At 39.3% G+C, this 24,321-nt stretch overlaps 1 protein-coding gene across 5 annotated transcripts in view; it reads right to left on the bottom strand.

Moving 5' to 3' along the window:
• Positions 1-1,768: 1,768 nt before the first annotated feature.
• Positions 1,769-24,321, bottom strand: part of IGF1 (insulin like growth factor 1) — a 75,619-nt gene continuing 53,066 nt past the window's right edge. For 2 of the 5 annotated variants that reach the window (XM_046646565.1, XM_046646567.1), the window contains exon 4: positions 1,769-8,391. In XM_046646565.1, the coding sequence (XP_046502521.1) occupies positions 8,332-8,391 (60 nt within the window). In that variant the 3' untranslated portion in view covers positions 1,769-8,331. Of the gene's footprint in view, positions 8,392-19,933; positions 22,951-24,321 lie in introns of those variants that run through there. The other 3 variants (XM_046646562.1, XM_046646563.1, XM_046646564.1) reach the window with 2 other exon arrangements.

Here is a 24,321-nt window from a genome sequence, read left to right as displayed (position 1 = left end):
TGCCAGAGCTCTGGGCAAGATTCTTTGTGATCGGCTTCCAGCTTTACTTGTTGGGAAATGGTTGACTTCTGGACTGTATAAAGGCCCAAGACATACCTTCCTCACTGACGTATCCTGAGATTGGTTTACCATTGGATGTTACATACATGATGTGAAGGACCATCAAAAAGTGACATTGCAATGTGAACGAGTAGAGGAATGGTGGGCGAAGGTTGAACACTCAGTTAGATACACTGGTTATTGAGCAGAAATACTTATTTATCTTAATAATATCAAATTCAAAAATAGTTCATCACTCAAACGTACAATTCACTATATTTCTGCCTATAGCATGTAAAACCAAATTTGAACAAGAACGTATCAGTCAGTACATGGAACTGTCCTCGTGTCTGGATTGGGGCATGAATGGTGAAGTAGGAAAAACACAGGTTTTGATGTCCTCAGACCAAGATTGAAGCCCACCCTGCATGTCTGTGACTTTTAGAAAGTTAAAGCATGTCTTTGAACCTCCATTTCCTTACCCGTAAAACAGGGTTCATAATAGTGCTTGACTCCTAGGATTTTTGTAAGGATTAACGAGATAACAGAGGTAAACCACTTGGTGTAGTGATGACCCATACTAAGTGCTCAGCAAATATTACCCATCATTATTGTTGGGATGGTGGTAATTATCATTCATCCAGATTTTACAGGAAGGAAAAAGTGTCATTTTTAAAAAGAGACTGTAATTTGACCTAGACGACCTTGAAGGAAGACAGAATTCCTGTTAGGAACAGAATTGCTCTTTTGTTTAGGAAAAAATACCTTTCAGGCATATTCAGTAATAAAAGGTGAGCTGGCCCTGCTCCCAGCCCCACCGGGAGTGAAGCTGTGATGGCTGGTGGAAGATTGCCCTTCATAAGAATGTAATATAATTTTCTTGAAAGTTCTTTCCAAGGGAGAGGATGAAGGGTTGGCTAGAAATTAATTCCTGGGAGAATTTGCAGAGGAGAGGAAGGGATCTTCCTAAGATGACAGGGGGCACAGAAACAGCCAGAAATTCCTTAATGGATTTTAGTAACAGTGATGTTTGATATTGGCAGCCATTTTCTGCCCCGTGCTTAATTACCTCCTATTTCATCAAAACCTTTAGTGAAAGGCGGTCCCCAGATTAGCTTGGTGTGAACGGAGGGAGAAAAGCATTGACCAGGGTAGAGGATGGAGAAAAGCAATGCAGTTAGAAGCTCATGGCCACAGGAGGCAAGATGCTAAGCAGGAACAGGACGAGGAGGCTTGGGGAATGTTAGTCCTAGGGGGAGTCACCAAAGCTTGGAGGGAGTGAAGTTGGGAGTAGTGGAGCGCTACATGTGAGAAAATAATAAAGGAAACTTTACTATTATCATTAGGTCCTTAAAATCAAGTGCAAAGCTCATGAGCCTTTTTACATTTAGGTAACTTTCCGAAGAGCTCACGGAGGACTTAAGAAAAGGAGACTAGAATGAGACGCTTTTAAACAAGAGGAAAATTAGTCATCTTTCCACCTCATGCTTCTACAATTGCTGCTGTGCGTTTGATATTCACAATATCTATTCCATAAAGAATTAGAAAGATTTATTGAAAGAAAAACTGAATGCTGAGAGATCACATTCTTATAAAATCTCTTGATATAGGAGTGTATTAAATGGCACTGGTATATTATGCACCCTATGTGATAGAAAATCTTTTCCCAGACCCCTTGTGTCGTGGATTATAACTCACTGTTGGGCTACAGTGAGTGGCAGCAACTTAAACCTGCTTTATTGTTAATGCATATATTGTACAATTCATACATCTCTTACATAGTTTGTACAAGTTCTTTGAAACATATTTATTTTTAAATATAATCTGTAAATTCTATATCTCCATTCTGGTGTATGGTTAGTTTTATTTTTCTGGGTAAGTTTTCAGGTTTATTTGTTGCAATGACCTTGATTAATAAAAATGCTACAGAACAATAGAATTCTTAAGGAATGACACATTACACCAACATTGTCCAAAAGAACTAATTAATCAAATATGATTAATTTTAATGTAATTACTAAAGAAAGATATATCATTTTATTATGACGCTCTAGCCATACATTTTCAAAATATGCTTATTAAACAGTAAATGTAAGATAATGATTCAGTTAGTTACATTTTTAGAAGTCATTAAGATTGATATTCCTCTGCCATAAATGAATTGAATAATACTTTCAAATACAATCAGAGTTAATTTAACAAAAAATATGCTTTTGAACTAAGACAGATATAACGAATGACCAATCATTATTTTCTGGTTTCAAAGTAGCAGGGAAAATTAATTCAGTGTCTGTAAGTTTATTGATCACACTTGGCCTAGAAATGTGATGAAAACATATGAAGTAAAACACAGGATGCAATCCCAGTTCTCCCAGGTCATTAACTCTCTTAGCAAAAAGAGATCTGACATGGTATTTGGGGCCCTTATGTAAACTGAATATGAGCTGCATAATGTTTGAAAGTTTTTGATATTTTGAATACACATTTTAATGATACACAGACACAGATAAGAGATGTGAGTAGACGGCTTGAGGTTTCTGAGTCCCTCCTGCAGTGTGTTTAGCAGCAGGTACAAGATAAATATCTAAACAAAATCAGATTAAGGGATTAACAGAAGTGACTTTGCTCTGGGTGGGTGAGTGGGGCCAGTGGGTGGCTTGGAAGGGATTTCGAGTTCTGTTTTCATTTTTTCTACTTGTACATCAGTGCATTTTGGGCAAAAGAAAATGAGTGATGTTTACGTTTAAGATACAGTAGGCCTGGGCAATTAAAAAAAGGCCAATTCTAAGGATTGTGAAAGGTCATTTTGAAGGTGACAGGTGATTCAGCAGGGGTTAAGTAGGAGAAACTTTCTCCATTTTAGCTTGTATTTCAATTGGGCTGCAAGATTTGGACTTTTGTGTCCTTGTTTTAAATTAAAAAATATTTTAAAATATTTCCTTAAAAGATCTTATTAATGACAACTGAAGAGTGGGGAGAAAGAGGGACCATGTTTAAGATCAATGTGTAATCATAAATTAAGAGGGAACATGTGAAATGTGTGTTTTTAAGGAGTTCTCTTTACCCCTAGGGTTTCAGCTTGGTCAGCCCTCTATAAGCTTTTGAGGCAGATTCTGAGTGAACAAGGACTGAGAGGAATAAAGACGGTTTCAAAAGTTCACTGGACCTCTGTCTTATTTATGAGAGGTTTCCCCAAAAGAGTGTTGCTCCAGATAGCACTTAGTTATTTAAATTGATATCTTTATCCTGTACCATACGCACTTAAAGCTTCAGTCTTCTCATCTCCTTTTTCTTTTTTTAAATAGAAATCACACAAAAAAGATATCTATGTATCAGTTTCTAATATCTAACAGGAAAGTCTTAGAATATTAAAATAGCAATAAGCAAATATGTACTGTAGGATTAAACTCTAGCATTCAAAACAAACAAACCAAAAACGAAGAATCAACAACATTTTCCTCTTGGTTTTGCCCCTTCAGATTCTGGACTTTATGATTATTGCAGGAGAGGGGCATAAAGAATCACAAATCTTTTATTTTAAAATTTAAAATAAATGATGCTATAATGATGCATAAATCAGATTTATCTTTTGAAACCATTGATGGGAAAGCCCAGGTGATTTGAGTGGGAATGCTCTTTCTGATGAAAAGAGTCAAACAGGATCTGTCTCTAATAAATTAGTACAATCTTTTAAGATTAAAAATAGCAAAAACATTTTAAATAGTCTGATTATAGCTTCAACAAGTCAAACATACATTTCTATCTAGCCTATAGTTTTAAAGAGTCTATGTGGGTTTAACTTATCATCCCTCATTCCAATATAAAAAAGAAGAAAGAACCAAGTCATTTTTGAACATTAAGATATTCATAAAGACTGTATAAAGTATAAAACAAAGAAAAACCCAAAAACAAAAACAAAAACAAAAGTCTTCACAGATTGTTAGCCATCTCTTTCAACGATTTCTCATAAATTCTTCTCTTTCCTTATCAGTAGATAACCCCCATCTCATAAGGAAATACCTTCCAACACTTCCCAATGAGATCAGTGATTGCTTTTCTGAGAGCTACTGCTCTTTGAGATGTCTAGATGAAGGGAGAATATCTTGTATAAATCAGTAAATGCCAAAGAATTACTCAAGGGGGATGTGGCAGAAGCTATGTTTAGCAGGTGAATCTATGCGTTTTTTCTCTTTGTTTTTATTTTCTCCACTTGCTGAATTTGTGTTTTAGAGCAGAGAGCTCAAAAAAAAAAAAAAAAAAATCAATAAGTAACTTAATCATCTTTTTAGTTCTGCCATTTGCCTGGAAGGTCTTTTTTTTCCCCTCCATTTATACTCTATGCTCTTGATCGAAGTGTTCAGATCAGATAATATATTGCTAGTTTTGCTAAGTTTGAGAGCCAACAAAATAATGGAGCCTTCTAACTTGAAAAAAGTTTCCTCTTCTGCCCCTGCACTCCCAAACTCACAATTTGGTGAACAGTGCGCTGCTCGTGGGTGATCACAAGTTGAAAGGTGGTGGTGTCTAGACCCAATGCTATTTTCCTAAGCCATCTAGCTATAGAATTGTTGTTTTCACTTTAAAAAAATATGTCTATGCTTTCTTTTTTTTCTTTTTTTCTTTTTTTTAGTCAAGTACTTTCTTAAAGAAACAATAGCACCACTTGGGCATAGCTGGCCAAACAATAAACGGGAAAGCAAAATGTGCTACATCTTCCATTTGAAGCACTCTCCCAAGTGCATAAACTAGTAACAGAAACTCCGGAGCCACAGTGCATGAGATGGTTTCATCTACACAAACACTGACATTCCAAGGAGGGGAAGGACTCTCAAGGGAGGCTAAGCTTTTTTTTTTTAAATAAAATTTTCCAAGGAAGTGATTTCTTCTCAGTGTTGCATTGAACTCAGGATGAGTGTGTGTGTGTGTGTGTGAGAGTGTGTGTTTGTGTGTGTGTGTGCGTGTGTGTGTGTGTGTGTAGGGTGGGTGGTGGAAGAGATTTCTCTGTCTCTAGAAGAGTGGATTCTGATGTAAAGATGCATTAACTTTTTCCGGGGAGCCTCCTCATCTTAAAATTTTCAAATAATAGCATTCTACTGTTGGGGAAGTGGGAACAGAAATTTGACCTAGGTGTTCAGTACTGTCAATTAAATTGGAAATAAGCCTCTAAGTTGAAAGCTTATTCTTACCAACATTTATAGCTGTTTCATAAATATCTGGAAATTGCCTCATTTGAAAATTCGAAAGCAGAGCTTATACGTTTCTGAGTTGTGAAATTTTAGGTGCTCCCTTCGCCCAATCCTGGGCCGTTCTGCAGTAGTATATAGCGATCAGCTGACTTGTGGAGTTTACACCAATTTGTCTTCTAGCTTTAATTCACTTGAAAATCAGAGAGTGGGTTAGTATAATTAGCTAATTTTTAATTAGTTCATTTATGATACAGTTGGAGAGGATTATGTGTTGGAAAAAGTTAAGAAAGACAATATGGCTTTGCATATTTAAGCTTTCCTCACTGGGGCATTTTTGGTTGCAGACAGAATTATTAGGTGAATCAAATAAGTCATAGACACTTAGAATCCCCATATCCATCTATGTCTGGAAACCCACACATCTGCAGAAGATTGCACGTAAAGTGTTGCTGGGAGTCAGTAATTTTAAAATGTACACACTAAGAACAAGAAATACAAATCAGAAGTGCCATTTTGGGAAGAGGGGTCCTGCATCTCATTTCACAGAACCCATATGTCTAGAAAACAGATGAAGGGCAAAAATGACTTATAGTTTCTTTTACATCCGTCCATAGTGATCAAAACACTGCTCAGAACGCCAGAGGCGCGCATGTCCAATAATGCTGTGGCCTGAGGGGTCAAATACTTGCCGGCTGAGCAGGGGTGCCCATTGAACAGGTCTTCTTTTTGTCACATGTTTAGAAATCCAGGAAATCTTTTTTTTTTTTCTGGCCTCTGAACCTTGAGGTGTACCAGTGGGATGAAAACTAAAGACGTTATTTTTGTTTTCCATATACATATTCCAAGAATAAAAGGGATACAATTTGCATGAAATAATCAAACCATACTTTTCACCAAAAAGTTCTAAGGCAGATAAAAAGGTCTGAAGGATGGATGATTCATTGTTCTAATAAGAAAATCTTGGTATGTGGACAGGAAATATTTTCCAGGCCTACATGGGCCTGTCCTCACCACTGGATTTTCTTGATACTGATTTGCAGATGAATGGATAAGACACATCCACAGAGGGCTAGGGGCCACCCTTCTAAGCAGACATGAGGGAAAATTTCTAGTTGTGAAGGAGATTTTTGCCTCTCAACTAGCAACTATAGCCAAGCATATTTTAACAAGAACATTTAAAATATATATATATATGTATGTACAGCCAAGGATAAGAACAAAATTTACTGAAGAAAGTAACTTTGTGACCTTGTATTAACTATTATTTCGGTACTTGAAATCTTGGGCTATTTTTTCAGATTGCCTAAAGAGAAGGAATAACTGTGTTTTTCAAAATAAATAGAGTATCATTTGTCATATTAAAAGAAGTATTACTGTATTACTAGTAACTGCCTGGAAGAGTCAGTGAGTGCTAACAAATAGAATAATCATCCTTTTACTGGTAGACATCTTTTTTGTTTTTCTCCTTTTTTCTTTTCCTTTCTCTCTTTCACTTTGTGTTCATAAATCCAAATGCAGAATTCAAAATCAAATTGCAAATCAGATGTTTCTAACTTATTTTGAAAAGTATTTTAAAAAGAGATTGCGCTGTTAGCTTTTAACAACTAGTTAGTCGGATAGTCTCATTGCCAAGAATTGGTATGTCAGAAGAATTGGGATAATCAATTTTCTAGCTATGCTGTGAATGGGTTGTTTATAGAATTCCTTACATCGCAACAACTCCAGGGCTCTGATCTTAAGTCCTCATAGCAACCCAGGATAAAAATCTGGAGCTTATCTTTTTAATCCTCATACCACCCCTGTGAGGTAGGTAGATGGTGTATTGCCCTCATTTTGCAGATGAGGAAACTGAGGCACAGAGAGGTGAAGTGACTTGCCCAAGGTCACACAGTGGTGTGTCTGTGGCAGAGTCGGCAGATGTTTGTTTCTCCAGCGAGAAAAAGCTCGCTGCTTTTTCCACCCCTCTCTGGACTCGCCAATCAAATTGACGGCGGTGGACTTTGTGTCTTAAGTTGCTCTCGGAAGGCATAATTCCAGGAACTTTACCTCTATCCCAAATGGATGGATGTTTCGTAGCCTTCCCCTCGGTGTCATCTTTGGCTCCAGGCTTCTTCTGTTTTGCTTTCACCCTTTACCGTTTTGGCCAGACTCTTTCATATAACAAACTACAAAATAGCACCATTGTACTAAAAAACAGAGTTTTACATACTGTTTGATATATCCTGCATTATTGATATGCTAAATTTACATAGTGCTCTATATGGAAAAAATAAAAAGAGAAAAGTTGCTAATCAGGGTGCACACTAACTCATTTGAAGGAACTGTTCAGAGTCTGAGACTTTCTATGCTTGAAACATACGCCTAAAAATGATTGGCCTCAAAGTTGCATCTACTTGCATGTTTTTTTTTTAGCAAGATGTGGAAAAATAAAGTTTTGTGTCTAAAATAAATGCATCCAACTTATATTTGGTACAAATGCCACAGATGGAATCTTGTGGGTTAAAAATTGGTGTGCTACTTGACTGCTTGCTGCTGCTATTGAGGAGGCCAAATTTAGCAAATATAAAGATGATGGGGGGGCGAGGACAGACAAACAAGGTTATCAGACACTGTAAAACAAACCGCCTGTGTTGTGTAGAAAGAAGTGCAAATAAAAAAAATTAATAAACCACTTAGACAAGGCTGCCGAATGAATGGCTCCAGCAGCCAAGATTCAGAGACAAATTTAGTGCAACCGGATCTATACAACACCCATGCATTTGTGGCTCTTGAGAGGCAGAGACTAAGATATATATATATATACATATATAGATATAGATATAGATATCTATATATATATATTTTCTCTATAGAACATTATTGATAAAAGATCAATAGGAATCTACCAACTCCAGGACCGTTTTTTGCAAGGTGCAAAGCTTTTAACAATCACTCCTAAAGACAATGTTGGAATGTTTACTTGTGTATTTCATTGGGGGGAATGCCCATCTTTTGAAATGTTATCAAACTTATTTTTTTGGTAGGTCTTCTGGTGTCTAACAGGTAACTCGTGCAGAGCAAAGGATCCCGCCGGTGGCACGTCCTTCTTCACTCGAGGAGAGTCTTCCTACATTCTGTAGTTCTTGTTTCCCGCACTCCCTCTACTTGCGTTCTTCAAATGTACTTCCTAAAAATGAGGGAGAAAAAGTGACATGAATTTGATGACGTTTCATGGACTCTACCTATCTATTTCTAACATTGGATCTTACCCTTTCACATCTTATGCTTCACCAGTCAACCGAACAGAGAGTTGGGCTTGGTTTTTCTGAGAAAGACATATCTAAGTGGACAGGCCTTTAGTTTTTAGTTTAGCCCAACCTCACTCAGGCTACTTCTATGTACCCCCGGTGGCATGGGACCACAGACTGATTTATAACCACGCAAAAATGTGTTTCTATTCTTCTGCTCCTATCGCAGATTCGTTGACAGGAAGGAAATCCTGAAAAATCCGGTCTTCTGGCCTGTAGCATCTTTTCCTAGTGAGAAAAAACATCACATTCTGGGATCATCCTCTGTTGTTTTATTGCATTTTGTCCTCTTTTAATTTTTGTAAAAAGGAGATATTTCCTTTTTTTCTTTTTCTCCTTTGGAGCGAGGTAGGGTTTTAGAAGCAGAAGATTGGGAAGTTTTGTGATTGATTTAGAATCTATAAAATGACAGACATACGGAGCTGGGCTCAAATCCCAGCTCTGCTATTTTCTAATGATGTGAACATGTGCAACTGACAATCTCTTGTGTCTCCCCTTCATCCGTAAATGAGGATAATAATTGTTTCTACCTTGTAAGATTAAGGATGAAGAATTAGTACATAAAAGCACTTATAATAGGTCTGGCACATGGTAAGTACTATATAAGTATTAGCAATTATTATTAGTATTTACTGGCTCTTCTTCTTCTCATTGTTATTTCATCTCTATTGGAAAGTAACCACTTCTGGACTAAAAACCTCGAGTTCCTTGCTTTGGTGCTACCATTCACTCAACAACAAACAATCCTGTTGTCCAAAGAATATTGAGTTTTGCTTGGCACAGAAGCCCTATGACAGTGGGAGCTTGTGTCTCTGTTCACTGGTACAGCCTGTGTCTAGAACGGTGCCAGGAGATTTCAGGTGCTCAATAAATAGCTGGAGAATGAATTACATGAACAAATGAATAAATGAAGGATTGAATGAATATAATGGACCTTCTCATGACGTGCAGAATCAAGTCATTATACTTTTCCTAGAGATATCATTTTATCCTTGAATATACTTAAATAGCAAAGTTTATTTAGACAAATACGAAGACGTGAAATAAAATCCAGGAGAAAATGGCATTTGCGTGTATAAACATAAGATGCTTCTTCTCATGGTTTCACCTCTAGCTAGGAGGCCCTTATAAGAGGTTGTAATGGATAATTATCGGTACAGAATGAGGTGCAAGGATCCACAGGGTCCCTTTTCCCCAGAACTTGTTTCCATCAAGATCAAAAACAAGACTTCTCACCATGGTGGCTAGAATCTCCGCATTCTTCCTTTTGACAAACATAATGACCACTCACCCAATTATTGTTAGGAGCTTAGAGATCATTGTAAGGGACCCTGGAGATCACTCAGACCTGAGCTCTGGAGAGCGTGAGAAGCAGGGCGGCATCATCTACCAATCCCTGGAAATAATAGCTGTGGGCTAAGGCCCAGAGGGATTTGGTAATTTTTCTTACACAAGTTTTTCAGCTCTACCTGGAACATTAGAGTTTATCACCAACTTCTTCATAAAAGCTAGTTTGGACTTTGTTAAGTTGATGGTCAATATCCCGTACTGACTGAATAGAAGGAAGACGGCATGATGGTGTAAAAATGTTTATTGAAATATCTAGCTCAGTGGTCACCAAAAAAAGCTCGTGGGAAGAAATTGGGCATTTGTATCGGAGAGCTTGAAGTGCCCTCTGGTTAAAATCCTGGCACTTTTGCTCTAAATGTCATACAACTTTCACCAAGTTCACTTAACATGCATTTGTTGCTGTACAAGGCATCCACTGTTAAGCTACCAGAAATTTGTATTCCTAACCTTACATTTTACTCTGCTCTCTGTTTTTTTTTTTTTTTTTTGGATTTTTTTTTTTTTTTTTGGGTCCCTTTGGTTTTTAACATTCTGTAAATTTCAGGTGTACGTCATTATATTTTGGCTTCTGTTTAGACTGCATTGTGTTCACCACCAGAAGTCTAGTTTCCATCTGTCACCATACACACATGCCCCTCTACTCTTTTCACCCTTCCCAACCCCCTTCCACTCTGGTAACCACCAATCTGTTCTCTGTATCTATGTGTTTGTTTGTTTATCTTTCACATACGAGTGAAATCATATGGTATTTATCTTTGTCTGACTTATTTTGCTTAGTGTAATACCCTCAAGGTCCATCCATTCTGCTTTCTTCAAAGAATTCTCCAGAAAAATGGAAGAAAGACATATAAGGTTACAAAGTAGGGTCACTATTGTCTCCAATGCTCTTTGAAACATTTTTGTTTATTCTCAGTAGACCCTGCCGATGGTATGTGGCTCATCCAAACTACAAAATAGCTCTTATTAAGGATACCAGCTCTTTACCAAACTACTAGTCAAATTAACTAACAGGTCTAAAAATACGCTAATTTGAGTTTTACCTTTTTTTCTGTTTGAGGCCTATCAGCTTAGAAAAAGATTTTTAACAATTTGGATAATGCCCAAATGAAATGGTAACAAATTAGAAGAAAGCCACATGAGGTGTTTAATCTCTGGTCTTCCTCTTGAGCCAAATTAATCCCAGATTTCCTGAAGCAAAAATTCAGGCATGTTCCATGCTTCACTCTTCAAATTCATGAGGGCTGTAGCAAACAGGATTGAGGTTAGATTGGTCAAACATAGATCTTATCCTTTGTTCCTAACAGAGAGCTTCTTTTCCTTTCATCTCAGACAGTAAGTGTAAAGTGTGAAGTCTGAGCAGAGGGATCCTCTGGCTATTTCTTCTGGGTCTGTCTCGGCATCGCAGCAAAGCCATGGGCAGAAACTCACTGGAGTAAAGCCACCGCTGCTCCAAGTAGCATGGTTCCCATGAACACACGCTCGCGGTGGAGGCCATTCAAAACCAGCTGGGATGTCGTCTGGTTTGCATTTGGCTCCCTTCCCAGGCTCACATACGTGACTTCTTTGTTGCAGACAATGACAGTGACAAAACAAAAGCACTCAGGGATTTGGTCTCAGTTGCATCTGTTGCTTTGCTCATTGTCTTAATTTAATTACACTGGCCACCCTTGACAATGGGCAGCAAGTGGAGGCATGTCAGGAGCAGTTGTCGGAGCTGGCACCCACCTTCAGTGCACTTCTCGAAGGGTTATGAAACTGTCCCACATTCAGCCAAGCAGAAACTTTTCACTTCAACATCTCGTCCAAGACAAACAAACCAGCTGAAACTGTTTCTAGTATGCAACTAGACAGATTTTTGAAAGGAAAACAGTAGTGAGTAAATACTGTTTCCTATTGACACCAGGGAAGGTAAGATTATTTAAAAAAAGCTGTTGGTTCTCCTCTGGCTCACTGGGGTTGGTTGAGGAAATTTATCCCTCTGAAGGAAGGGTTAACCAACCCATCAGAGAACAAATTTGAGAAGGGCTCACTTTATGACATACATTATTACACATTGTATACCATACACATATATTTATTGTTGTTAGTACCATCAAGTCAATTCCAACTCCTAGCAACCCTGTGTACAGCAGAGCAGAACCCTGCCCAGTCTTTTTGTGCCATCCTCCCACCTTCCAGTGCTATAGCAGACAATGCTCTGCGGCTATTCATAGGGTCTTCGTGGCCAATTCTTTCTGAAGTGAGTGGCCAGGTCCTTCTTCCTAGTCTGTCTTAGTCTGGAACCTCTGCTGAAACCCATCCACCATGGGTGACCCTGCTGGTATTTGAAATCCCAGTGGCATAGCTTTCAGCATCACAGCAACACGCAGTCACCATAGGATGACAAGCGACAGACAGATGGTGTAGTTACCTGACTAGAAACGCACCCTGGCCTGCAGCTGTGACAGCACCGATTCTTAACCATTAGGCCACCAGTGCGGGCTACACAGATATTTAGGAAGCTGGAAAACGATCTGAAAGGGTCATTCACATTCTCCCATTATCTCTTGCCTCTTATCCTAGCTCCTAGATTTCCAAACGAAAGCTATCTGCAAACTTTCTGATTGAAAAGATCACTGAGTGCTAATAACAATGGCAATAATAATAATCTTGATTAATATTTGCAGACACTTTACAGTTTACACAGTAATTTCAAGTGAGGTGATGTTATTTGCACCAGTCTCATTTATAATCTGAGGTTCATTAAGATTTAGTGACTTGCTTGAGGTCACATAGGAACAAATTGATTGATCTAGGACTAACAATAAAACAATTTACTATTTTGATAAAATAACAATTCCACGACTTGGAAATTTATTATGTGCTGGGCACTGTAGTATGTATGTTAATTGCACACAGTTTCTTATTTAATTCTCATAGTTCTCTCCCGGGTGGATACTAGTGTGTTGCCCATTTTATCTTTAAGGAAGCAGAAGCTTCGAAAAACTAAACCACCTACCTAAATTCTTACTGTGAAGACATGACCGTGGTTGGGATTTGTACCAGTTCCTTCTGACTTGGAGTTTGTCAGCCATTCTGCTGTACTGTCCCCTTAAGAAGTAAAATAATATCTAGTGCTTCCAGGTCCAAATCTCTTTCCAATAACAATAGTTGATAATGTCATGAGCTGCCCATGATCCCAGAGGGTGGTAGATGCTGGTTTAGAGGGTAAGGCAAAATTCTAGACTAGGAGAGTGGGTGTCCTCCCTTACCACGAGTGTGTGAGCTGGGTCCCATTTGTATGGTTATTGACAGGGGTCTAGCAGCACAGTATTCAGTGAGCAAAAGCTAACCCTGTAGATATTATAAGCCCTTCTTTTTTCCCTGCCTATCTTTATGAGATTTTTGCCTGAGAGACAGAATCTAAAGGAAGGATGATAATAGGCTCTTTAAATTTCAGACAGGAAGCAGTGATGTTTTCAATAGACTATGTTTCCATCTCCACCCACTCCAAACAAGTTAAGTATTGTATGACATAAAGTCTAGCAAAAGCCTGGCCCCCTATAAAAACTGCTGGGAAAATACTGACCAGCGTAGAACATTAGCAGCCTATTGTACAGCATAAAGTAGTAACTCAGCATTGACCTTCTCCTAAAAAGGGCAAAATGGGGAAACAAAAGAGCAGTGGATGATTGGAAAGATGGCCAAGACATCAGCTCTTTACCTGTTGAAAAGGATGTGTTCTAGCTATTTTGCTGGCTTGACCTAGAGATGTGAAATTGTGGAGGACAATTTAAATGTCTCAGGATCACCTTTGATATCTCTTTCCTTTGGGGAATCACAAGTTCAAATTCCAGGAGAGTTAGGTCAGCCTTTCATCTCCGGGAGCCAAACAGTGTGAGTGTCATGTGATCTACTCAACACTTTGGGATGTGACTTTTAAAACCAAAGGACAAAGTGCACATTTTGAGAGACTTGTTCCCCTGGTGGAGTGGCTGCCTCTTTAACAAAAAGTGAGAGATATGTAGACTAGACGCAATGTTGATCTACCCAGCCTCTTTTTTTTTTTTTCTTCTGGAAACTACCTCATCCTATCTTTTATGAGGTTAGGGTAGAAAGGCCATTTTTTCCAATATGACCCCCTCCTCTGGCCATAGTGGGTGGGCCCAGGGCAGGCCCCTCCTCCAAGCCCAGTACTGAGCGGGGTAGGGATACCAAGGCAGACTCACTCCTGGGAAACACAAGACTTCTTTATTTGCCAGCTTTGGCTCAAGGACTCCTCGGTGGCTTTACTGAACTTTGCTTAGACTGTATGGCAGTCCAGGATGCTTTCACCCAACCTTCTCTTCCTCTTGCCTTCACTTGAGGTCAGGCTTGCATTGCATTCTGATGGTTTGTCCAGGCTTCCCCAATCCTCTTCTATTTCCTTTCATACAGGCATTTCTCCTAATAAAGTCCTTGCTCATTTAACCTAGTCTCATCTTTGTTTCTTGGAAGACCTGGGTGTATATGCCTGGCTTGGCTCCCAGCTCCCCACACAGCAATTGTGTGAACTTTGACAATCACTACATTGTTCTCTCTCAGTTTCCTCTTCTGTAAAATGAAAGGGTGGGATAAGAGTACCCACCTCATAATGTTGTTCTGATTGCATGGGACCACCCTCATACATTTACCTGGCCTAGTTGTGTGCAAGAGAGCCTATTGTTTCAAGGGCCCTTGGGTTAGATCCATTTTGTGGACATGATTGTTAGCAATGTCATTCTGTTCTGGCTTCTGTGCTGTCAGAGTCCACTGTGGGTCTACCTTTGTTAGAGCACTGATGTGCTGTAGAGTCAATTATGTGCGGTTTGTTTCCCCACTACAAAGGAAGCTCCTTGAGGGAGGTAGCATGGTTCCTTCCCCTCTTTATCCTCTTCAGATGCATAGAGCTTTAAGCAAAGCAGCAAATGAGGAAAAGCTTGTTAAACTGATTTAAATTTCCTGCAGGAGTGGTGGAACAGAACTCAGGTCCACAGCAAGCCTTGCGTGGCTACCTACTTCCTGCTGTGGTCTGGACAAGGGCAGACAGCACAGGGCCCTCTCCTGTCTTGGAGCTTACAGTTGGTGAGTTGTGGTACAGTAAATATCAATGAAGAAACACGGGAGAGAGAGCCATTGTGTCGTTAGCACACTGGAGTCCATCTTGAGTTTGGATTCTGGTCTGGCCACTTGTTAAAGCAAGACCTTGGCAACACGCTTAGCCTTGCTCAGCCCCAGTTGTCTAATCTGCACAAAGGGGATAATTATATTATTTATCCTACAGGCCAATGGTGAAGATTAAATGAGGTGATTTCCTGTAGCCCTCAGCACAGGGCATGTGCTTAATAAATATTGGCTATTAGTATGGCTTTTTTGTTTGTTTGTAGTTACTGTTGTCAAAGTGTAGCTCATGCTAGGGTGCTGCTCTTTCTCTGGTACCCTACTGGGTACCCAGTGCTCGCTTGAATGCTGGGATAGCAGATGTATAGCTCTGTCTACTGATTGGTCCCTCCCTAGGAATCCCAGGAATTAGGAAATTTGTCTTCGTCTCATCACTCTTCCATGATTATCCTGACTTAGCAACTTTCTTACCTTCCAAGGAGACCACCTGACTCTATTTCACATATTTCTGCCTGTGATGTAAGAAATCACTACCAAAATGGTTTAAAAGCCTGAAAAAAAAGAAAAGAAAAAAATGCGGAAAGATATTTTCCCTCAGTGGCAAGAGGTATTTATGTTGCCTTTAATAGTCTTGACGGATGTCGTAAAAGGCTTCAGTCTTCAGGGCTGCTTCGACTGTTGATTTTATAGGCAGCTTGTTTAGTTAGCTGTTTGTGTTTGTGTTACATTTTTAAATAAAAAAAAAAAGTTTAAGCACACTATCTTTCCCAGAGGGAGTTGATTTTGGAATTGCTGAAAGGTTCAAATGTTGTGGTATTTAAAAAAGTGAAACACCAGATTCTAGCAATTTCACTGATATGCGCTAAAGATTCAGAACATTTTTACCTAAAAACTGGATTTATTTTTCTCTCTTAAGCTTCCAAAATGCCATTGCTCACCCTCCAGTCCTTAAACTAATGTATGCAGCCATTACATGACAACGTTTGGGGGTGACATGTGGCCCAGGGTTTTTCCCTTGGGGTGTCATTTCAATGCAATATTGATGAGTTCACAGGATTGGTAGGAAAGGGCGTTGCCCTCCTTCACTCATTCTTTGTGTGTGTGACAAATCTGGGCAGAACATTCAAATGCTGTGTTCTAAATTTTCCTCCTCACTGAATTGAGAGAAATTTTGGAAGTTTGGAAGGCTCTTCTGAACTTTTAGGATGAACAAAATAACACTATGACAAGTTAAAGTGATTTGCATCACTCTGAGGTTGACGGGAGGCTTCAGCATGTAAAAGTAAACACACAGCGTGCCAGCCAGTGCTTTTCCAAGGCAGAAAATGGTGCAAGGACAATTCATGCGTGTATACAGTTTTAAAAAATCAGAATTGTTGCGTTGTGCCCAAAGAGCTTATACTTCCATTTTAGTGTTCTTTTGAAGAAGGAAACAAATATTATTTACAGAGAGACAAACCAGAACATCCAATGGCCTAAGTCAACCAATACTGACAGAGTAAAAATAATAATGCTACGTATTTATTGATTCATTTATACTTTCCATATTTTCTAGTCCTGCAATGCCTCATGAACTATTCAAGCGTGCCACACTCACACCATGACATAAATATTGCATGTTTCCAAGTCTACAATTGTCAACTAATTAGGAATCCTTACCCAACCCTCAACCTGCCATGGTCTTGTTCCTAATCATTTGGAATTTTTTTCTTGCCATAATTGTTATCTACAGCTGTGAAAATAGCACATCATATTTTCACAGATGGCAGGGCTGGTTGGTCTTTGATTACTTGACCTCTTAGAATTGGCCAGACAGAAAGCCCCACATGAATGTTTATATATATTACACAGAATTTTGTAAAAACTTTTGGCATATGAATCCCAGCTTGGAAACCTGGGCCATTTGGCCAGTTTGGGTTTGATGCAAAATTTCTTGATCTCTCATTGGGAACTTTGGAGCTATTTTGCCATCATGCTCAGCCTTTCATGGGTCTCACTCTTAAAATCCCAGCTTCCTACAGAAATTATGATCCTGCCAGGTAGAGGAGCCAAGGAGAACAGTATAAACCATTACCACCTTTTTTCCAGAGTGACAACAACCTGTGCCTGCTGAAATAAATGTATGTTCCTTTATGTGACCCATTGGGAAGAAAAGTGTATGTCAGAGTGAATAGAGAAAGTTGGAGGTTTATGGTTAATGAAGGGGAAAGTGGCAGAAAAGGCATTTGATGGTTTTTGCCAATAATCCCAATCTCTAATAGAAGTAGGGGCAGGGAACAAATGCTGGAAGGAAGACCAGCTAGATGCCCTGACTCTTGAATGTCTTGGATCAAGAATTAGACCTGGAAGTTTCTGAAGTTACAAATTGGTTCTATGTGAAAAGTTACTGGGTTCTTTCGAAACGCAAATTTGGTTTGGAAGATTTAAAGTCCCAGGATCCTTAGAAGATATGATAGAAAGAAAACCAACTTCTTTCTGCCCCTTCAGCAGTGGTCCCTTTATTTCTTGAATAATATTTAATTTAGGACCAGAACCTAGGCCTTTGAGAAGATAAAGGAATCATGCAGTTTATTCTGAATGGTGATTAGTTTTCACAGAAGAATTTCCCTTTACTAAATGAAAACCCAGGAAACTGTTTAACTATAATCTTGGAAAATGATCCACCCTGAATCCCTAGTGGGTGCAACAATGCTAGAACACAAAACTACACCAACACATGCATACACACATATGCACGCACGCGCACACACACACACACAGAGCAAAATTAGAGAAAATAATCCCCTTACCCCCTAAACTATTTGCTATAATTAATTACAGATTGTAAATTATCACTAAGGGCATTTAGAATTAAAATTAATTGGATGCACCTTTACCAATCTTGTTTCTATCAAACCTCTACTTTTTCAAAAGAGTTAGTTTCGTGACCAATGGGTCTTAAAACTATAACCACATCATTTGATAATATAAAGATGGGAATTCCCCAAATGGTTTTCTAGCTCTTGTTACTTACCGATCAATAGCCCATGGGAGCTACATTGAGTTCCTGGTACCGTGAGGACTTTCTTAGCTGCTGTCTAGAAATACCAGACCTGGACTCATAGACTGTGTTGTTCCATGTCTCTCTTAATTTCCCTGCTGTTCTTAATTTCCATTTCTCTCTTCTTGAGTTTAAATGCAAGTCTACATTTCTAAATCGTCTCTTTTGCTTGCTGGATAAAAATGAGATAGCACTAAAGGCATTAAAGGGGTCCCATTACGGAAGAGCCCCAAGTATGTGGGCATCAGGGAAAGATGCTCAGACTTCACTTAGGCCCTTGAGGATGGAGAAGCTGATTTTGACCTTGCAGGTCTGGAAGTTTAGTGGCCGATGAAAAACTTTTTCTAACCGTACCTCCTCCATCCTTAAAAGTGAACTTGTCTGCTTAGGTCAATAAATATTGTCACTGATTTTCAAAGGAATCAGTAGCTGGGCTTTTATTCATTGAGTTGAACATACAACCTGAGGAATTCTACAGTGGATATTCCAAACCTCATAAAAGGGCATTCTACTTCATGTAAAACTTCTAATCTTTTCATTGCTCCAAAGGCTTCCGTTTTAACTTCAGACTATCAATTTTGCCCTAGGATTAAAAGTCAGCATCTTGTTATCTTATAAATATTGCACAAAGAGCTAGCCCCTTCACATAGGCAAGTAAAGAGAATAGACCTCATCTTCCCCCATGGATGCCAATGGACTTGAGAAATTGCAAAATTTATTACTTAAGAAAGCCGTTGGTGGTTGGGGGGAGGGCGCTGGTCCCGGGATGGCGGAGGGAGAACGGGAGGAGCTCTTTGGGATCTCATTTCTTTGCCTCCTTTCCCACCCTTACATCCTAACAGTATGCACATTAGAAGCTGTCTGAGGTTTTGTTTGTTTTCAAGAGATGTTTGAAGGAAGATCAAATGCTTGTGAAAGGCACTGGATAGGCAGCCCTAGAAACTGAAATATCCCGGAAGCTATGTGAGCCCGGAAATATCCCACATTTTTATTTATTTTGGCAATTTTACTTAAAACTAGTAAGAGCTGGAGTTTATGCTACAATTAAATTTTCCTCAGGCACCATGAAATGAAAACACATATTACATTTGATTTTAACTGGTTGGGAAAAAAATGGTGGTTTTCTGAAAGTTCATTCTATGACTTTGAAATAAAAGTTAGTGGTTCCTCATCTGGGAGAGCTGAGCCTCAGTTAAGTTGGAATTATTCGTAGAGCTGGGGCTCTTTGGATTGGAAGGGGTCTTAGCTCATCAAGTTCTCTTCTTTCATCATATGCTTGAACCCACTACTACGTCACTGAAAAGTGTTGCTAATTGGGCTTGAAGTTTTTGACAAGACCCACTGCCATTTGAGGGGAACTATTTTTTTTTCAGATGGCTCTAATTTTCACAACTAAGTAAAATAATATTAACTAAAGCTTTAATAGTGCTTACTATGTGCCAGACATCATTTTAAGCACTATATTATATATTTGTACACATATGTGCTCACATACCCACATATAATCTCAATAAATCCTCACAACAACTGTATGAGGTAGATTCAATTATTACCCCCATTTGGCAGATGAGGAAACTGAGGCATAGGTAAGTTACATGATTTTCCCAAGGCCACACAACTAGTAAGTGAGAGAGCCAGGATTTGGACCCAGGCAGTCTGATTTAGCTTCTGTATTCTTAACCACTATGTTTTATTGCATCTCCAATCTTTATGATTCTCCTCCTTCACGCCTAGTACAGAGGTTTGCATTGTAGATGCTCAATAAAAAATATTTTCAACAATTTTATTTCAGGATCATGATTTCTTATATAGTCCCATTAGTTTCACATACAATCATCAATTTGCTGTAAGAGAAACAGTTGATAATTAATACTCTGCCTACTTCAAGAAAACATTGAGGGGATTAATAGGCACATAACTTTCACCATAAAGTACTCAGCCAGTTGCCACCTTTAGCGGTAGGTCCTTGAATGATTTCAATTTAGGCCAGAGAAGGAAATTCCAAACATGCAAGACTTGTATAAGCACAATCCTTTACCTTCCTTTTTTCACTCTGTACTTGTCTCACTATCCTATGTAAGGACGAGAGGACTCATTTCATCTCAGTAGTGCTACTTATTTCTGTGATCTGTCTTTCTACCCCTATTCAGCTGCTTATATCATTTATTTGTCCATCCATCCATCCATCCATCCATCTCCCATTATATGCCATGTATCACTAGGTACTTAGTATTGACACTAGAAAGGAGGAGATTGAAAGACAATAATAGAATCTTCCTGTTTACTTAGTTAAATTATTCAGAAATCACATGTAGGCATTCAACATGACTGCTTTAGAGTTGATAAAACTTCCACAGAGAAGTGCATTTTAACCCATAGACTGATAGTTAAACACTCTTTAACTAGAAAGTTCTATTGCTTTTTCTTCTTTTAAAGTCTTTGCCTTACTTCTTTTTGAATGAAATTCATCACTGGGTATAATTATAGTTTATCCAAAGCCTTGAGTTATTATTGACTTTTACTCAGTCATCAATGAAAGAGGGAAGAGATAATTCTCCAGGGAACTTTTCCATAAGACATGAACTGTTAATTCTTCTGCTGAACTGTGATCCCTTGAAGAGCCATCCTTGTTTGCGGGCTACCCTCAGGTGATGGTTGCACTAGGCATCGGCTTGTGCTTGAGGCTGGTCCCAAAGCATGAATGTCTTAGCAGGAAGACTCAGCATCTCTTGAATAGGTGACTGGCCAGATGGGCTCAGGCACCAGCCTGGCTTTTGTCTGCTCTGATAAGCCAGGATCCATTTTGCAACCATAGCAGCAGTGGCTTGGCTCTCATCTGGGGCTTTAACATGCTTCTAATTGGGCTTTTTCTCCTCGGCTGAGCCTTGGGCGTATCCATATATCATATATCCTGGGTTTTCAGTGAACCATGGAGGAAGGATGATCCTGAAGTAGAAAGCATGGCAGGGGTGTGAAGGATCAGGCAGAAAGGAGGTTCCTTTATACCATGACACTTTCAAAGTAGGCTACTTGGATGAAATGCTTCACTTCTTGGTTTAGTCCTCTTCTCACCTCAAGTGTCATCATTTGCTTGGCTGAGCACTTCTCTCTTGCTCCCTCTCTCAGCTCTTAGAATTCACAATTTGGATGATCTTCAGACTGTTTGCTTTATTATCTATGAAGACCCTAACCCTACTGTTTAAATCAACGCAGCTGAAGGAGATCTCTAAGACCTAAATTCTTTGATTCTACTTAGCTTTTCTTTGCTCTTGGGGAAATCCAGCGTCCTTGTTCTCATTCACTCCCCTCTTTCTGGTGGAAAAATATTAAATTAGTGGCAGACTTCATGTGGCCATTTCTGCCCCACTTTTCCTTTTGGAATTATTAGTCCATGTGGATTATATGCTATGCTGGCCAGAAGGGGAGCAGCTTAGAATCCAAGCACGTCTTTACCCATTTCTGGATCTTGGTATCCTTATGTTTGAAATGAAGGGACTGAACTAACTGTTCTGAGGTCTTTTTCAGCTCTAACATAACATGGTCCTAGTACTTCCATGGAGCAAACACTCATAGGATTTCAGATCTAAAAATCTAGATTTATGTGTGTATGTGTGTACAAGAGAGAGGGAGAGAAAGAGAGACAGAAAGAAAGACTTTTATAGGAGATGGAATCAGAAGACAGTAGTCAGACATCAGAAGTCTTCTATTATGGGCTGAATTGTGTACCCTCCCCGCCTCCCAAATTCATATGCTGAAGTCCTAACCCCCAGTACTTCAAAATGTGATTGTATTTGGAGACAGGGTCTTTACATAGGTAATTAAATGAGGTGGGTCTTAATCCAATAATTGATGTCCTTATAAGAGAGGAAATTTGGGCACAGAGATATGTACAGAGGGAAGATAATGTGAAGACACGGGTGAAGAAAGCCAATTACAAGCCAAGGAGGAGAGGCCTGGAATCTTTCCTTCCCTCACAGTTCTCAGAAGGAATCACCCCCGCCAACACCTTGATCTTGGACTTCCAGCCTCCAGAAGTGTGTGAAAATAAATTTCTGTTCTTTAAGCCACTTAGTCTGTGGTACTTTGTTATGGCAGCCTTAGCAAACTAATACATCTTTTATATTTGATTGCAAAGTGCAGGAAAAAAAAAAGAAAAAGGTTTAATGACCTCCTCTCGTAGGTTACCTCCCAGCCTTTAGGCAAATACTGGATGCCCTTTGGCCTGAACCTGGACTTGACTAAGAAATGCAGCCTCCAGTGACACTGCATAAAAGGAAATCTGGGAACTTCTCTGACACAATTCAGTCTTGCTGAGAATTTTGGGCTAATATTTAACTTTGGACATATATTGACATGAACAATTCTTCTGTAATAGATTCATACAAATTTTAAAATGCATATAAACGCCTCAATTTTTATCTTAATTCTTTTACTTTTATTTAATTGTTTTTTGGGGGAGGGGAATGTTGTATCTTGTTTGCCTCCTTTATGATTTTTATTCTTTTTTCATTCTTGTCACTGTCTTTCTTTGGACTTTCTTGGCCATTACATTTTTCTTTTCCGTTTTCTCCACGTTTATTAGCCACCTCCTACAACAGGTTACTTCTCCTCGGTTACACACATTCTCTAGCTCCATCCAGCCTATTTTTCTTCATTTCCTCTATAGCATTTCTCACTTTTCTTTATTGCTGTCTGCTTCTCTCTTATGGTCCTTGCCTCTGTCTGATTAGTCCTTTTCTCCTCCATTTTCCCTTTTTTGCCTCTGTGTTCAGTTTCTAGCTCCAGTCTCCCTTCTCTGCTCTTTCTTCTTTCCTTTCATCTGCTGACTTGCTTCTGTCCCCTCCTTCTGTTTCCCTCCTTGGTGTTTCTTTGGCCCACCTTTCCTTCTCCTCTGAGACTTCGTTTTCTTGGTGGTAGATGGGGGCTGATACTGTAAACATCACAAAAATAATTGCATTGAGAACAGATGGTTCCCTCGGTGTCTCGGAAGACAGAGCCTTTGAGTCAGCCCGGAATGCCCGGGCTCCATAGGAGGCAGGAGACAGCATTGGTGCTGGAGAGGTGTCTAGACCTCACTTACAAGACCCAACATTCCAGAACTGTGGGAGTCGTCTCTGATCTCCCAACATTTCAGAACTTTAGAACTCATCTCTGATCCCCCAACACTCCAGAACTCTGTGACTCATCTTTGACCCCTCCCCCTCCCCAACTAGAAATCGAGAGGTACTGGGTCACCCGAGAAGAGAAAGAATTAACCTGCCTTTGCCCCCTCAAGCACACCTTCCAGCCACATTCACCTAAAAGTTACTTCTGTGGTGCTTCCTCCCTGACTCACCCACTGGCTACTGGGTCCCTTGTGCACCAGCTTGTGCTCAGTCCCTTTTCATCACTCAGGGTGGCTCTCTGGGGTCACATCTCTGCTAAGCGCCCTGGTCCTCCTCCAGTCTCAGCTGCAGTTTAGGACCAGGGAGCAGCAAGGATATCATGTTGTTCTTGGTCTTTCATCTTGTGCTGTCTGCACAATGCTCATTTTGGCTTCAAAGATTAAAACCACAGGTTGGTGTTTTTTATTTTTTTGTCAACACAGTCTCCAAGGACACCTAAATGAGAGCTTTTACTTTCCTTACTCATCCTTCATTGCTTTCTTTTTCCTCCTTCACCTGCTCTTTCGTTCTCATTTTTTCTACTTAATGACTAAAGTTTTAGTTAATCATTTATATTCATTTGTTCACTCGTTCATTCACTCATTCAACAAAAATTTACCTAATGTGCACGAGATGATATACGTACTTTTGATGGTGTATATGTACCTCTAAGGTTTCTTTAAAGTCTAGCTCTTAGTAAAAGACACCTGCAGATTTTGATCATTAGAAATTTCTAGGTGTTCTTAGGGCCAAACAGAAATTTCTATTTTTAATTTTTTTTCTTTAATTACATTTGCCACTGTATGTGAATTGCAAGCAGTTCTCATTTTAGAGTATTTTTTCTTTGCACCTTTGCAGAATATTAGGACTTGAAAGGTTACATGCTTTGTTATTAATTACAGTTATGACAGACGTTAACACTTGTCCAACAGTTACTTTGTGCAGGCACATGAAAAGCATAATGTGTGTATTAACTTACGATGACCTGATGAGGTAGATATTCTCATTATCCCAATTTTATTGATGAAACTAAGGCTTGGATAGGTTACGTTATTTGGCCAAGAGCTCTACGCTGGTGGTTGGTGAGGCTAGAACTTCAATTTTGTCTGATACCAAAGCCTATGTTTAGTTACTCTTCTCCACCATCTTCTGGTTAT

Source organism: Equus quagga, chromosome 19 (genome assembly GCF_021613505.1).
Source record: "Equus quagga isolate Etosha38 chromosome 19, UCLA_HA_Equagga_1.0, whole genome shotgun sequence".
Taxonomy (NCBI): Eukaryota; Metazoa; Chordata; class Mammalia; order Perissodactyla; family Equidae; genus Equus; species Equus quagga.
Note: the sequence above shows the minus strand (reverse complement) of the source record. Positions and strands in the feature narration are given on the sequence as shown.